The sequence below is a fragment of the Schistosoma mansoni genome, chromosome W, assembly GCF_000237925.1.
Source record: "Schistosoma mansoni strain Puerto Rico chromosome W, complete genome".
NCBI classification, from domain to species: Eukaryota; Metazoa; Platyhelminthes; class Trematoda; order Strigeidida; family Schistosomatidae; genus Schistosoma; species Schistosoma mansoni.
Genome location: NC_031502.1, coordinates 56,820,676 through 56,838,658, shown reverse-complemented (window position 1 = coordinate 56,838,658; position 17,983 = coordinate 56,820,676). Strand labels below are relative to the sequence as shown.

General features: G+C 33.9%; 1 protein-coding gene across 1 annotated transcript in view; it reads right to left on the bottom strand.

The window, feature by feature from the left end:
* Smp_131570 (ubiquitin-specific peptidase 9X (C19 family)) overlaps positions 1-17,983 on the bottom strand; it is a gene marked incomplete at both ends in the record, with an annotated part of 85,956 nt that overhangs the window by 25,439 nt on the left and 42,534 nt on the right. Inside the window, 7 exons of the mRNA XM_018790266.1 lie at positions 2,018-2,191; positions 3,796-3,983; positions 9,201-9,692; positions 11,075-11,218; positions 14,893-15,255; positions 15,658-15,779; positions 17,093-17,300. Coding sequence (XP_018655626.1) covers positions 2,018-2,191; positions 3,796-3,983; positions 9,201-9,692; positions 11,075-11,218; positions 14,893-15,255; positions 15,658-15,779; positions 17,093-17,300 — 1,691 coding nt within the window. The remainder of the gene's footprint in view (positions 1-2,017; positions 2,192-3,795; positions 3,984-9,200; positions 9,693-11,074; positions 11,219-14,892; positions 15,256-15,657; positions 15,780-17,092; positions 17,301-17,983) is intronic.

Below are 17,983 nucleotides of genomic sequence, written 5' to 3'. Positions count from 1 at the left end.
TTGGAATTTTTTAGAAATTACAAAGTTCCTTTCAGTTACTTACATACCTTGGTTATTGTAACTTATGAGCAAAACTCTGTCCTTGTTGTTTTTTTAAACCGGATTTAAATATAAATATATAAACTAAAGTGTCGGAATCTTAGAACAAACTTGTTTACCAGCAAACAAAATTAATTTAGCCTCGCGAAACGGGACGAACCCGTCGTCCAGTGCTTCCAGGTTTTCCATGGTGGTCTAGTTTCAATTGACTCATGATTTCAACTATGAAAATACTGAAATCTCCACAAAAACCCCTTCAAATATGTATTTACTGGTAAATTTCAGTTCTCACTTTAGCTAACTTAGTATGCTCAGAGAATTTTAACCTTCAGAAAACCATCTTGTTGAACTACAAATATTGTTCAACACGTCAATGTTGTATTTAGAATTTATAACTTGGTTGAGTATTACAGGTCTGACCGACTTTCACTAGTATAGATAGTCATATTTCGGCACTATCGCAAAATAATATTGATAAAAATTTTGACTGAACTCTTGAATCCGTTTCCTGAGCTCTTCTAGTAACCCCAGAGCTAAATCTACACGTAAAGGTGCAAAATGATGAAAAAGCGCTTTACTCTAAAGTTAGTTTATGTAAAGAAAATCGAGTGTGTTTATAGGATTTTAGTGGCCTTGAGTTTCTGGAACCTTATTAAATATAGCAACAAGATAAGCGATCATTCAGTCATAAATGTGAAACATGACTTTTCATTTTGCAGATGTTTCCGAGATGCCTCTGTTCAGTGCTAATTGGATAGTGTACTATTCTCAGAGTTTTGAATGCCCCTCTGGGGTTCTTTTCCAAAAATATTTTAGGTCCATTCAATAAATATTTGACACGTTTACCAGATCAGATTTGTTGTACTTGGTTTCAAATTGCACCATAGGTTTTAAGGCTATTGATACTATTCGATTGACCAAACTGTAGTATATATAGTAGCATTCAAATCCGCGATTTATTATCTGAAAATCGGACGTCATCAACACAAACTTCGGATAGATGGACATAAATCCAGTCGAAAAACTAGACAATCGTATTTCAAAAACTTTAAACAAGCTCGTCAAAGCAGGAGAAATAACAAAACAAGATCAATGGACAATGAAATCCAATGGACCAGTACTCCCTCGACTCTACGGCAGACCAAAGATACACAAACCAAACATCCCTCTACGTCCAATTATAGCACTACCAGGAACACCAACGTACAATTTGTCAAGAAAAATCTCACGAATACTGAAAAATTTAGTGGATTCGTCGAACCATTCCATCAAATCCGCCACACAATTTCTTCATCAGATTTAGAACATTCAAATCAATGACGACGAGCGAATGATATCCTTCGACGTAACAGCGCTATTCACTTCAATTGAACCAAGCTTAGCAAAAGAAACTCTATTCTTGCTTATAACCAACGACAAAAATCTCGCAAAATACACGAAGCTTCAAAGTCAAAGCCTACTAGAACTGACAGATTTATGTCTAACAACATATTTCCAATTCAACAACAAAATCTAGGAACAAACAAAAGGGATACCAATAGGATCACCAATATCAGGACTTCTCGCAGAAGCAGTAGTGCAGAGACAGTTAATGAATTTGGAACACTGTGACCAATTGTAGATCATATCACTTAATACTTTTAAAGAATGATCATTGGTAACGCGCTATTTACAACCAAATATAGCGTGTCGTATTTTGATATTCTCATAACCCATTGAATTCTCGAGAGATGATCGACTGAGTTTATTTTCGATATTCAGCACAACTCATTCATTGTTGTTTTACCGAACTCCTTTAAAGTATAAATATACAAAATTCATAATCATATTATTATTATTATTATTATTATTATTAACAGTAGTAATAAAGATAATAATAATTTGGAATAAGAGGTCAAGTATGATTTCATGATAAACCACTAAATGTTCAAAGATATTCGATGATTGATCACATTGTATGAAATCAATATAAGCTTACCGATGTGGACAATCCAAACAGATCTTTTGATCAGCAAATTTACCACCTAAAACAACTTCAACAATTTTAGGTAATTTGCATAATTCTAAAGCTTCATCCAAATCATTACCAAGTATTTGAAAAAATTCCAATGCATCATGTTGTTCTCTAACATGTACAGCTTCTGCACGAAATCTAGTTATTGTTATTATAAAGACAAAATGAGGACGAAAAAGTAGATAAGATATATTTATGTACCAAGATGACGAGTAATTAGTTAAATTGCAATGTAACTTGTTTGGTGATTCAACGACGAATAGTATCTCTTTTAATAAACATAAGGATATCTATGTAGTAAATGATATCAGTTATTATGATTGTAGCTTTTAGGTTTAATCATGCTACATAGGTTGATCAAAGAGCCGTTAGACTAAAAGAAATAACTTAAAGGCTGAGGGTGGAGTTTGAACATCAACGTGACGAGAGTGAGGCGCTTCCCTAGTATAACCAGAATCTCAAAGGGTCTTACCTTCCTCGCAACATGAGACATTAGAAAAACGCGACCTCGATATTTCTTTTTCCAACAAAAACGCTTTCTTTACCAAAATGTTAAAAGTAATCTCCTACCAGAATACCACGTTATCAATGGCATAATTCTGTTGAAAAAATGCAGTTTCTCGATGCCCTCAGGAAATAATGCAAAATTTTGATTTATGACTGATTTGCATCATCTACTAAATTGATCATCAGGAAGAAAGAAGTTGAGCACATCGGCCACTTCATTTATCGTGGAAGTCTTATCAATCCTGGTTAGTTGAGATTTGTCAAAAGCTCAGCACGGATTCAGAAAGCTTACCTGTCTTTCACCAACTTCCATCACTTATGATATGGCAAAGGTTTTCGTTTGACAAAGAAAAGACAAGTATAATGTGTAGGAAGTATTATTTCACCTGATTACTGTGAAAAGTGACCTAAGAAGGTGATTGATTCTTCGCTTGTCTCTAGACTACGATTTCTCGAATTATATTATACATTTCGGTTAACTTAATTCATACTTTCTTTCTCGAATCATTTACATTTCAACTACCTTGGTATTCAATTTTATTAATTTAATTTCACGACACTGATGTAGTGTAGCAATTGCAGGCAGTTGTATTGTTATTCATCAGTATGTTTTCAGAAACCTGATTGTTCTTCAATTCATTACTGATGAAATAATACTATTTAATCAATATTCTGTTAGGAAATATAAGCTACACACGATTCACATCTTTTGAAAACCACATCAAACACAACAAGGAAGTTTGCAATGAAGTCTCGTTCACTGCTAACCAGGATAAGAAAACAGAGTAGATGATAACAGATCATATGGTTCAAGCTATAGTACTGTACATATATTCTCACTTCGCAGATCACTTGTTCAATTACAAGTATAACCGATGCATGACCATTTAATTTAAAAGCCGTAATAGTGAGATTGTAAATCAATACATAGCTCAATGTTGTACAGTATACTCGTCGTGAGATAGATAGATATCTTATCCGTGCTACAAGTAGTAAGTAAGCGGTCTAAATTAAAGCGAACATTTATTATCTATTCGGATTTAAATCTCATCAACCGCTAAATTACATAGATTGATTGACTTTTCTACTCATACAACAGATACAAACGTCCCTTCAAAATCAAAATGGAAAGATTGAACAGGGACAAACAATTATTTAATGTCTGGTCAATGAATGTGATCTGACAATAAACGTTTAACTTTACTAATACATACGAATAAACAGAAGAAACTTACTTGAAATGACGCCAAAATTCCACTGGTGCATAATATTTAACACGGCTATAAGCTAAATGTCCAAAAATAGTTTGCATATGATATAACACATTTAGATGATGAATTTTTTCTTTACTTAAAGGTTTGAATTCTGACTCTTGTGATGACTGATCATTGGGGATTGGAGTGTTGACTTTCGATTCCTCATCCTTCATATAATGGAATGCATTTAGAAAAAAACAAAACTTGAATACATACACGTAAAAAGGTATTTAGAAAATCATAGACAACAGTAAAACTTGGTTTAAATAAACAGCTAATCCGATAGAACAGAGCGAGTTCTGTCAAAATATAACTGAATTTATGATATGAAGAATTACTACTTATAATTTCATTTAGTATTGTTTGTTTGAATCTTCCCATCGATGTGTTAGGACTGCAACTGGTCAGTCTCTTATTGGCATATGTGCATACTGTGCGTATTGCCTCGATATAGCCTATTCATCTTTGCTTACAATGCTTGTGAATTAAGGCAATATCGAGGTGATACGCACAGTATGCACATATGTCAATTAGAGACTGACCAGTTGCAGTCCTAACACATCGATGGGAAGATTCAAACAAACAATACTAAATGAAATTAAACTTCACCCCATCGCACAAGCAAGTGGCGAAAGGTACTGGGTTCGAGTCCCAGAGTGAACATCAACTCTGAGATGCAGGTACATCTAGCTGACGAGTCCCAAATAGGACGAAACGCGCGTCCTGGATTCCACTGCTAGCTACTATCCAGTTTTGCTTACAATTACTACTTATAGTTTTATTATATGATTAGTAGAAGCTTAAACTGTTGTATTTTTATATTCTCCTATTTCTAAGCTTCCGCGCTTGACCAATAATTCGTTCACATATATCTTATTATTACAGAATCATCACTAATCAACTATTTCCCGATTATTCTACTTTTCTATCACGTATGACTACATTATCCCAAACATTGTAAGCCCTATTTGTGCAATTGTGTGGTCAAACATTCCACGTATATTATTTTATGTGTATTGATTGATGATTGAACAGAGTACAACTGAGAACTTATGTGTTTCCTATTCTGTATTCTAATTGGTCAGTGGGTTAGGAGGTTGACGATCAATAATAGTCAAGGTCTTGATTGTTGTTGATTGACCGATTTGTCAATTTGCAAAATCGATGGCCACCGGTCCTCCTGATAATTTAAGTGAACTAATAAGTATTTAGTCTAGAGAGCGACTATACAACTGCTCTCCTGTAAGAACGGCCTGACCACAGGGACAACAGTGTGGTGAAAGTATTTTTTTTTTCGATTATATTTAATCCAAGCTGTCATATGTGACGTCAACACATCGACAGAAATAAAAGATACAAAGAAAGCAAACACATAGGTAAACTAGTTATAGTCAGTATAGTATATAACTGTTCAGCATAAGTTATACAGTTCCGAAATGAACAAATAAGAATGCAGAATAACGAAAAATGTGCAAACAGAGGATTCAAATCATTTCAACCCTTTACATAACAGGATAGAAAAGAGGTAGAAAATGAGAAGGTAAAATGTATAAAAAAAGGAAATATGGGGGTCGAAAATGATATATACGGTTGTAATGATGATGATAGGTCAAAACATATCATATGCATTATTGCAGCAGTATAAATGACAAGAGATCTAACATTCCGATTAGTGAATAACGATTGTAAGTTGTTGAAGATGTCAGATCCCCAGAAGTCACTTGGTAGATGACTTATTTTTGCAATTTTATTTCGAAAATTTGAATTTCTTAGTTTTAGCGCCAAAAGCGCACTTTTTACCTCCACGTCGTATTTCTCACTTGTGAAAATCTTAAAAGCTATTTGCCCGTTGTGTCTTTTAGTATGCTATTTTGTAACGTTTCCCAAGGACAGTTTTATACTGTATATATACGTTTGATTTCTTCCTGTTGTGATTGCTTGTGCTTCTGGCTACTTACGGAGTATATTTTCCCCACTCCCATCTTGGATTTCTCACTCTAGTTATCGGGGCCTGAGACAACGAATTAGAATAACCTATCGTGTCACTTCGTTCCGTTTACCGAGTAAGGAGAAATAGTAATCAGCCTCAAGCATATCATAAGTCGAAAATAAAAACACAAACTTACACGACCCAATTCTGAAGAAGCATCAATATCTGAATGTAGTATCGCTAACTTTCAAATACATTTTTTGCTGTAACTCTTACCCTACTTCATGGTTCCATGTATAGGCATTCTATCCATGAAACTACACAATATACAACAATGTGTTTACGTACTGAAATTCGACCAACAATGTGTGGTGGCTAGCGATACTATCCAGTTGTTACTTTTCAAACCAGAGTAGACAAAAGACGATTCAAAACTGAAACATGCAGTTTACAAGTTCAATTCAATTAACGCATAAAACTACTTATTATTATAACTTATAGCTAAAAATGTTACAGTCAGCTAGCTAGCCAAATAGTTCTTTGGGTAATATTGACTAATAGACAGTAATCACTTGAATAAAAACAGAGTGACATGATTAAACTCACTAATCTTTGTTGACAAATATTGTCAGCGATATCATCACTGGAGATTGTTGAAGTTGTAAGCATAGTTGAAGTATTTATCGTTTTTGAAGCTTCTTTATCAATCAACAACTTACAATCCATGAGTAGAGATTCTGGATTTGCACTAAGTATACAATCACGAATTGGATCTAGTGTAAACAATTGTTGTATAATAGAATTCATATAACATGTAGCTCCACCATTTTTAAGACCAACAAAACGATGTGTAATATTCATATCATTATCATAACGGTTGTAATTGCTATAATTATTAGTCCAATTGCTTTTATCAATATGATCAGATAAAATTGATGATGATGGTAATAATGATGTTGAATTAGGAGAATTTAATCCAAAATTATAATTCCAGTTGAAATTCACAGGTCTTGCATTGGCTAAAATATGAATATATGATGTTTTTCAATCACCAATTACCGGTATTATTATTATTATTTAAACATATGAATATTGGTACAAGGAAGCACCAGATACATATGCGCCACACAAATCTCATTTCATTTGTGTGAGGGCTGTGAAACTGCCCACGTGCCCAAACTGAAGCTGGTGGCTTTCTTAGGGGCCACACACGGAGACTTCGACCTAAATGTCTGATCCACAAGGCAGTGGAGCAACGTCAGGAGATCCAGTCCCATGGTAGCCGGTGACCAACGATTGATTCATACCCCATTTGTTCCATCAGGACACTGGAGTCCATGTGCACCATTGGTTTGGAATCAGGGTTTTCCAACTCCCATAGGTAGACTCTCAATATATCCACCAACCCAGTTAAAGCGCCGGATATTCGCTTTATGTCCTCTCAATTTCGTAGGCGACAGCCGTGGTATGAGAAGGCAGTGAGTAGGACTTCCCTGACAGAGGCTATATACGCGTGGCCATGTGAGAGCATTTCGAGAGGGAGAGCGGACTCTCCCTACTCTCGGCCGTACCAGGGCATTTGGTAGCATAATAACATTACTCTACATAATGAAAGCTACTCAGCTCTTAACCTTTTGATTATTCCTCTAAACCAAACACATGTCCATCGTTTTAGACAGTTATGCATAATCATTACTGATATAGTTTTAAACTTACTAGAAAAAATCAAATCATATAGCATAGTTGTTAATAACTGACTATTCAATGGATTACGAATAGTTATTGATAGGAGGAAATCAAAAGTTGAATTCATTAATTTTCTTGAACATGATAAATTAGAAAATGTGGAGAAATGTGATGTAGATAATGGAGAATAAGAATTATGATCAATCATGTCATTGTTAATATTGTTGTAGTCACAGTTTATTATGTTATGATGGTTATTGATTTGTGAGTATATTGTAGACCTGCGTATTTCGTTATACTGTTTCGAAGCGGGAAATAGTAAAAGTTCAACTAAGTCCTACAAACAAGCAAAGTAAAAAAAATTATAACGATCAAACGTAGTGTACTACTTATCGAAATTAAGTAGTTGGACACAAGCAATTCAAAATTTAGATAATGAAGTAGGAACTATGTCATTCAGATTTATCTAAGGATCTCTTACAAGTTTGTGTTCGTTTGATATCTGAATAGAGTGATATATGTTTTGAGTGTTATAGAGAGTTTTATTAGTAGCTTTAGTACAATACCATTTACGTGCATTGACAGTGCTCTCCTGACTTTAATTCTTAATACATTCTTAGCTACTAGAGTAAGTATCGGATAGATTCATAAATTTCTGAAGCATATACCACACTCAATACTATTAATATTTATTCTGGTAATTTATTATCTGTGCTCACTAAGTCAGCTAACTTCATTTGTCATTCTAACCATCATAACATGCGAGTCACTTGGTTCTTCAAATAAAATATCTGAGGTAAGGTCGAAACTTGCAACATACGAGTAGAAGGACTAGTTTTCTTGGTAGTTGAATTTATGAGTCAATGTAAGCTAGACTACCATTGAAAACCTGGAAGCACTAAACGACTGTTTCGTTTTGGATAATGAAACGTATTTTTCAATACCCCCACATGCACACTAATCGTGAGTCAGATCCCGATACAAATCAGTCTGAAAGTGAACGAGATAATGAGCGTTGATTGAGCCCAGCCGAATTTTTATACTTTTCCGAAATATAGATTGTGGATTGGAAACTTCAAGCATGCAGTATTTTTACATTAGTATCAGAAAAGTGTGCGATCACAATGTAAAGCATTTGATAGGAACAAAGAAACAAGAAAGCCGTGACAAACAATTTAATCTATTATTAGGGACGTTATTTCACTTATTTCAAAGATTTTAAAACACTAACATTTAGTTTTGTACCTACTTTATTCTACAAACCATAGGCTTTCGTTTCGTGTATCATTCATTGCCATATCCTTTTCTCTTTCAAACACATTGTAATTTAAACCTATGAATTGGTACTCTATTTCCCTACCTTATTGTCCAGTTTGGACATAACTGTAATTTTTCTAATTGTTTATGCGTTATGGTCACGTTATTTATTTATTTATTCATGTATCTTTTTACACCAATCTAAATCGGAATTGGGAATCAGAATCGAGAATAAATCGAGTAGTGTTACAGTTGATCCGTCTCCGTTTTCGCTCTCTTGCCTGTTAACCAACCAGGTGATAGAGTAGTTTTCGTCTATCTACTCAAGGCAGTTAGTCTCAATTCGGACTTACTCATTTCCAGACTCAAAATTAGGCCAGTTTGCATAAGGCACTACGTCGAGACAAGTTCTCCCCTATATATTATCGGGTAGGAAGATCAAAGACGTAATAACATCTGTTTACTATAATTAATAAAATATTAGGTTACTAGTGAAAAAAATAAAACTTACTTTAACTGAATACAATTGATTTATTAAATAATTTGATGAATTTTCATTACATTGTAGATCATTAGTATTTACAGTTTTCGATGTAGTACTTATACAATTGACGTTATCATCATTGTTTCTATCAACATTGTTTACAATACTTGTCGGGAAGTCATTTATCTGTCTTGATGTTTGTTTCATCTCACCGAATAGTTGATCAGTATCATCTCCACACGTTAATAATTGTACCGAAGAATGAGTAGAATCTAGAATACATTGATACAATGATTTGCAAATTCTCAAGTGTCCACAAATTAAGGTATCTTTGTCTTCTATGGACATAACATGAAATTGATGAACAATAGTGTCTGGTCGGAGACATGCGGATTCTTTGTCTAGTGATGATTGATCAGTGGATTCTGGAGATGTAGCACAATGAAAAATCGGTGGAGTGATATCAACAGAAGGATAAGAAATAGATGCGTCACAAGATCCTAATTGACGATCAGTTATCTATCAGATAAAAATGAAGAAAGAAATAATATGTAGTAAATATTCCTGATCAGAAGGTGGAGCACACTAAGGTCCACAGTCAGATATCATGATATTTGCGAACTCATTCAATAAAATGAATAAAAAAAACTCTAGAGGAGAGGAGAATACGGAACTTTTTATGATAATCTGATTAAATGGGGCTTGAAAATAATCTCAACTAGTTATCTTAGTAATCATCTAATTGATATAAAAAGCATTTTGAAAATTCCATTGCATTTTGAATACAGTTAGATTTTCATTTAGAAGCAGCCAATCATGGTCTTTAGATGGCACTATCAGACCTGTAAAAGAACAACTATCTCCGTCACAGATGATCGTACACTGTTAGGAAACTATAATTTACACAAAAAAGCACTTCAGGTTTGGTTGTCAACAGAAATCTATTTGAAGTTCAAAGGTGACAAAGAACAAATGTCAAACACAACTGCATAGCATTTAAATACGAACCGCTTGCAAGATAGTAATTCTCCCTCTTCTTAGTATCTTAAATCACACTGAAAAACAAGAATGTCAGACAACCAGCTAAATGAGTGTTATAACGGGGCGAATATTGAAAAAGCTCAAACTTTCGGGAGAATTTTCCGATGATTATTTATAATTTTATTGCATAGTTAGTAGAAGGTCATTGCTGGGTCCTCTTATAACTCAATACAAGGAAAGCTTATGAATAGCGAACTAATAAAAAAGTAGTTTGCATCGGCTCAATGTTGAATGTGCGGATTAGACATTGATTTGGTCTAAGATATTAAGTAAAAGAGGAAAACATAGATGAGGGACGGAAAATAGAATTCAAATCGGAATTCTGAATAGTCTCTTTATCACGTGATATTGATTAGTGCCTGAAGACATGACACTATATATAAAGTATGCATTTTTTTACTTAAAATGATAACGGGAAAACGATTAAATTATCTGTACTGATTTACGTAAAGATAGAATGACTTATCTAACATGATTTAGACGACGAACGATAACAAACATAAAAGAAAATCTGAAATAGTACAAAACTTTCCTACCAAAGAACACATTACGCCTGGAAAATAGAAGCAGATATGAAAAGGACGAATAACAACTGGAAAGAACTGAGAACGATTGCCCAGGACAGGGTTGGATGGAGAATGCTGATGTGCGGCTTATGCTTCTCTACGACGGGTGACAGGCGTAAGTAAGTAAGTAACAAAACTTTCCATATACCTACCTACCTACCTTATTGACAAATAGTCGAATATAAATAATTAATTATCCACTTCTTACAAATGATATAAACCAACTATCATCTAATGAAACCATAGAAAAATATAAAAAGCAACAAACCATTGATCGAAGCCAAACAATTTCATCTCTAAGCCATTGATGGGCACTTTGTAAAAATTGTTCATGATTATGCATAAATGGAATGATTTGAACAAGTAAATTAAAATACTCATCAGATCAAGTAAATTAAAATATTCATCAGATTGTGTTATTTTTGATAGGACGTAATTCTGAAATACAAAATTTGGATATTTACTATTAATGGTGATAGAATCAAGTCAATAGGATTTGTATATATATATATATATATATATATATATATATATATATATATAGCTACCCAAGGTTTTCTTTCTTCTGTGTATACTATGCAAATCTAAGGTCACTTTAGTATTGTGTTTCGAGTTGTCGGCTATAACGTAGAGGCAAATATATATGCAGTATACTGATCAGAGAGCTAATCGAAACGTCTTAGATTTAGCTAGAGCTAATTCAGGATTACGAAGACGAAGATTATCAGAACTATTTGATATATTAGCGCAATACATTTCGAACAATCGGGGTTTGGTAAGGTGCCTATTTAACAGGCTTGATCGTATTTGCACAAACGACGCTATTGATGACGATGATAAGTTGTTAAACAAGACATTAATGGGGAATGGTTATCCACCTAAATTTATTAATAGATGGAAAGTTCATAGCACAGTGAGACCTACTGTAGCATTGGTGGAGAAAAAGCCTATCTACATCACCTTACCATTTAGAGGTGAAACAAAGGCTTAAATCAGTCATCAATAAAACGTATTGTGAAGCGAAGGTCATTATCAAAGAAAGAATGAGACCCATGATTCGTTCAAAACCTAAAAGACATGAAAACGATTGTGTCACATCCCACTGCGTTTACCAATTCAAATGTGTGTGCGTGGTCACACATACATAGGGAGGAGCAATCGTGATCTGAAAATTAGGGTGGGTGAACATGTATATCGATGGGAAGATTCAAACAAACAACACTAAATGAATTTAAACTTCACCCCATCGCACAAGCAAGTGGCTATCAGGACTCAGTGGTCGAGTGGATAACGCGATGGCATTTGAAGCGAGGGTACTGGGTTCGAGTCCCGGAGTGAACATCAACTCTGAGATGCAGATATATCCAGCTGACGAGTCCCAAATAGGACGAAACGCGCGTCCTGGATTCCACTGCTAGCCACTATCCATCTCTGCTTACCATGTACCAAAATGATTGCAAAAACAAATAGAATCAAATGACCAAATAAGAAAAACAGTTTGTTCTCTCCTTAAACCTACCCTGGTAATATAAGGTTATTATTTAGAGTGATTATGTGTCAAATTGTTTTCACATTATTTTTATTATTATTATCCTTGTCTAATCTTACCCTTTGCCCCATTTCCAATCTAGTTGACCTTTTATTTATATATATAAATGTTCTTAACAAGTATATGTGTGATCAGATTGTTCGAAATGTATTGCGCTAATATCTCATCCCATAGTTCTGATAATCTTCGTCTTCTTATTACACTATCGAAATTTATCAAAGAGACTAATTGCTTTAATATTCAGAATTAGGCATAAATCTGTATCAATCCAAACTACAACAAAGTATCATCAGCAAACGGAAAGGGATATAAAAGCATTGATAGAAGTACCAGTGGTAATAAACTATAAGCACAGTCCATATGATTTTAAAAAGATAAACAGTATGAAATAATTTTAAAATTCAGGATCTGGAAGTAAGACAAAGAATGAATACATCTGTGTCGTTTCGACCGGTTTTGGTCTATATCAGCCAACTTCATCAACTATTGATCATAATAATTACAAAATGTTTTATTCATTCTGACGATAACGAAATGAATCGAAATATTAGAGAAGACATAGTAAATAGATACACACCACAAGAAAAAGTAGATACCTTCCTCATCTTCGCCTGAATGAACATCGATTAGAGGTCAAACGCCATGATATATCTTCGCTTGCATCGATGTTCATGGACAAACATTCGACTAGAAAAATGTTGAAATCCCGGATAGAGGAAATACGAAAAACACCTAAGTATTTTACAGAAGCTTGATACTCAGTTCAATCAACAAAAACAGAAATTGATTCAATTTATCAACCAATCAGGGAAATCATAAGCAAATATAGCACCGAGAAGCCGATCAAAGGGAGAAACAATCAAAATAAAGAGGTAGACAACGACAGGTTAAAGATCAACAATAACAGATCACAATTGAGATCATCAGGACAAGCTGTAGATCATACAGGAAGAAATTCGAATATTTCACTTGGACAGGACGTTTGCGCTGATGATGTTGGTCAGAAGAACAATGAAAGCTACATGACTAAAGCATCCACTTGAGCTAAAAATCTATTCCATCATCTCAATTACAATCTTAAGTTGTTTATAATCGTTTCCAGCAATTTCATTTCGACAGAGATCATCAACATGAAACCTAGCAATGATTTACGTTGACTCAAATCGTCATGTCTGATTAGCAGGAATGAATGAAAATAACAAACGACACAAAAATATTGTAATAGTAATGATAGCAAGGTAGACTCAACCGTGGGATGTGATTTGAAAAAACAGAGTGTAAAGGTTTGTATGAAGGAATACCTGAATTCAAGATTGAGGCTAGGTAAAAAGTGAATGCAACTGTGCAAATGTGAATGATTCACAATTGCGTCTCTCAGTGTCGCCAACCCGTGATCGCGGCTACTGCACAGACCCCTATGTTTTGATTAGGTCGTTTCTAGTTTTCTTGTAACTACCTCCTGCATCAGCAAGCACTATTCGTCCAGGTTGGCAATGGTAAGGTATACGTAACAAAAGTCGTAAGCATCTCAATCGATTGAACATCACTACCTCGTCAATCGATTTGTCACCTATGCCAATTATCCCATATCTATCCTTAAGTTTACTCAGTCATTCGACTAGATTCGAGCAATTGTCCCAAGATAATAGATCTCAATAATTGTGACAAGATGATGTAAGGTGGGAAACATGTAAAGATTTATCTATTAGATATTTGCTTCACAGATGGTTGAAATACAACTAAATTGGTTATTTAAACCTTAAGACTTAGTGATAATTGAACCTACCAATACTATAAATCGGAAGCATAAACTACACTTTCAAATATTCTTATTGACCAACACAATATATATTCTCAAAAATATTTCAAAACAGATGATATCTTGATAATGTTATATCCCGTGGAGACTTATGAATGGTAACCGCCCATGCCTTGCTGTGCCCTTATTCCATTTGACTTTTGTTATATCCCGTGGAGAATTATGAATGGTAACTCTGAGGACTATTTATGGACCAATGTGATATGTATATTTCCTATTGTATAATTGCTAAGTAACTTGACTATTCATATTCATGTCCCTCTAATTATAAGCTTTATTTTGATCTATAGACTATTATTATACGATTTACCATTCTTGAGTTATCTCTAGTCCATTAATTACTGTTCCCCTACTCACAGCCACATTTAGCTAAATCTTGTACGAATATTATTTTTTATTTTATGGTACGATCCGGTCAGTCTGATTGATATATAAACCCAGTATGTTTGAGAATAATGATTCATATTGTAGAGGCAGTTATTGGTATCCTGGACTTAACTGGTTGGGCTATGCAGAAAGCAGGACTGATAAGCACTCAAGACTTCATACGGATATTGTGTATGATTGCTTTGATCGATAATTCACTCCTTTCTGATTGACGGGAACCAGCACGTTCATATATATCAACTGAGCAAGAACGCACACACTCACTCAATCGATATAACAAATAACTAGACGATTAACAAGTTAATATACATAGATTTAGATACAGTTGATAAACAAACTAAAGGTAACACAACTTACAGGTAACCAATTGAACATTTGTTCCAATGCATAATAGGCATAATCTCTATTCTCAATTGTAGTAAATGTTAATAAAGTATGCAAAAAATATCTTGTAGATATGCGAATAATTAATGAATCGGAAAATAATAAATCTTGTAATAAATCTGCACCAGTTAATTGATAATTATAATCATATTGATAAGAATGAGACTGAAGAACAGAAGGAGGTTGATAACGACGATATTGACGTGAACGTTTACGATGATTGCTACCACGACGATCACAGCAACTACGATGATCATCTACTGTTGAATGATTCTGTGATAAACTAACTAACATTTTATATGATAAAGGATACTTTAAAAATGTACAAAATTCATTCTGTGGATGCAAGCAATGATACCATGTAATACAGTTTAATGCCTCTATGATTACTGAACCTTGAGTTTCACCACTTCGAAAAGAATTGAAGCATTGTTCATGAAAGTTAGAATATAATAATTTCGACAGATTTCTATCTTCAATATCATTGGAATCACTATTATTACTACTACCACTACTACTACTGTTACTACTACTACTACTATTACTACTACGACCATTATTATTACCTCCACCATCAATATTCTCATTATTAGATGAACTTGACGATGATAATGAGTGTAACTGGCGAACAGAAGATAATGTTGACGATGAGGAAGATGATGACAACGTAGATTCACATGATAATAAAGATAATGCTGATGAGGATAAACGAGTTGAATTAGACAGATTATTAGTAACTCTTTGTTCGATATCAATAACTGGGTGGATATCTTCATTGATATTTTGAAATTTATTTTCCGTTAATGCAAGTTGAGAGAAGGATTCAACTGACAGATCATTTTTCGGTGAAGCTGATTTATCTATGAATGGAAAGAAATTAGAGCAAAAACTTATCCAGAATATATATATATATATATATATATATATATCAGGATCGATATTCTGTGGGATTGTTTATCTGTACTGCTGAAGAATCCCAAACGAACGAGAAAAAACGATCCATTGCCTCCTGGTTTTTTAATGATTGCCTAACTAAGTTTAATCTGTGACTAAAACCATTATAGAGACTACGAAAAAACTAATTATCGTTTTAATTCGTATATTGCGAAAATGCAATGAGAAGATGAAGTTTATCAGAATTATATGAAATTGAAACCCCCTTTATGTTTCCAACAACAATTTGTTCTTACCCTTGACCTACCTTGCTAATACTGATTTACTATCCAGAGTGGTTATCACATTGTTTTTGTGTACTTTATTTATTTTCTTTTTTTGTCACAGCTTACCTTTAACCTGTCTAGTTGACATTTTTATTTTCATATACAAATGTCTTAACAAGTATATAGATGATTAGATTGTTCGAAATGTATTGCCCGAATATAGCACATAATTTTGATAAACATTGTCTTCTCATTGTATTATCGAAATTTATAAAAGGGACTAATTGTTTAAATTAGTATTGTTAGTAACCCTGGATAATTCCCCGAGAAACCCTTAAAAACCTGGAAAAATAATACCAAGTACTCCAACCAATCAGAGTTCTATCGAAACTTCTGAGACAATTTTAGAAGGCAATAGATTAGACAATTCACCACTGTATTACCAATTTTAGTATATCTTTCAGAAACAAAAGGTTATATGTAATACTAGAATACTCTTGTCTTCTATACATAAACTAAGCCTTGAAGTATTGCTTATTCTACACTTATCGCCTTCTGCTTTTCAACTGTTATATCTAGAGGTTGATTTTTGCTATGTCGCGTACTACTAGACTACTTGAACGATCGAACCCGCAACGTCGCAAGTGAGGAGACAGAAGACTAGTAAGTAGGAATTTTATTCCCCAAAACAGTGTCAAAATATAGTACAGAAATCTCATGTATTTATAGTTTTTGACTGAGAGTAAATCATCATTTCGGACAACCAATAGGCACAGAGGGGGTCATTCTTATCCATCCAATGGGGAAGCTACACGTCGACATTCTAGAATATTCCCCTAGCAGTGATTGGATGGAATATCTTCGGCTCTTTCTGGGCTTCTTGAGGCTTCCTAGAGTTTACCAACGAGCCGTCCTTACACAATTCAGTGTTAAAAAGTAGATTTCTGGGGATTATGAGGGAGTTAGGAAGTTTATGATCAAAACGTTCACGTACAAAATAATAAAATTCTTACCTCTTAATAAATTATTTTCTTGTACATTATTTATATCAGTACATGAATGCAGTTTACCAATACGATTAGGTTTCATACTGAAATCTTTTAAATATTCCATTGGATTTTCACAACCATATCTTGTTTGCCATCCAGTTAAGAATAGATTTCCAAAAGTACTTTTTATATTACTTTTAAGCCAATAATTTTTCACTTCATTTAAGGATATCTAAGAAACATAACAGGGATTATTTCACTAGACTAAATGTAAAAACAGTAAATTTCTAGATAAACTGATGAATGATACCATTGAGAATGAATAACTATCATCTACGACGCGATTACACGAAAATCATCAGCCTTTAAGATATGCTTATTAGAAGTATGTCTCAACGGATGTGTATATCATTCATCAATCTATAGGATCAAGGCTTGAATATCACGTTGACAAGCTACCTATATCAAAGATGTAGACTAATTGTTTCTGAGCGAGTAGGGACGTACTTGTTAGGGCGTTTGAATTTTAACCTCCAGGTTTAAGACTCAAGTCCTAATCCAACTACTGCGAACTACATCACGGCTAAAAACATTAATGCTCACAAATAAAGTGTAGCTTAAATCCTAACCGTAAAGTAATTTGCACTTAATAACTGTGTTATATCAACGGATTCTCGCACAGTATTCTGAGGGTAACTTACTATCCAATTCATTTACCACTGAATTTAGATCTGAGTAGTATGAAACGGATAAATATTTTACCTTCGTCTAAATTCGAGACTGAATACATTTCATACTTTTTAACAATTTGGATGCGCCAATACTTCGTCAATTAACTATGTATTTAATTATCAGAAGGGGTTTTGTGGAGAATTTAGTAATTTTATAGAGTTGAGATCATGAGTCAATTGAAGC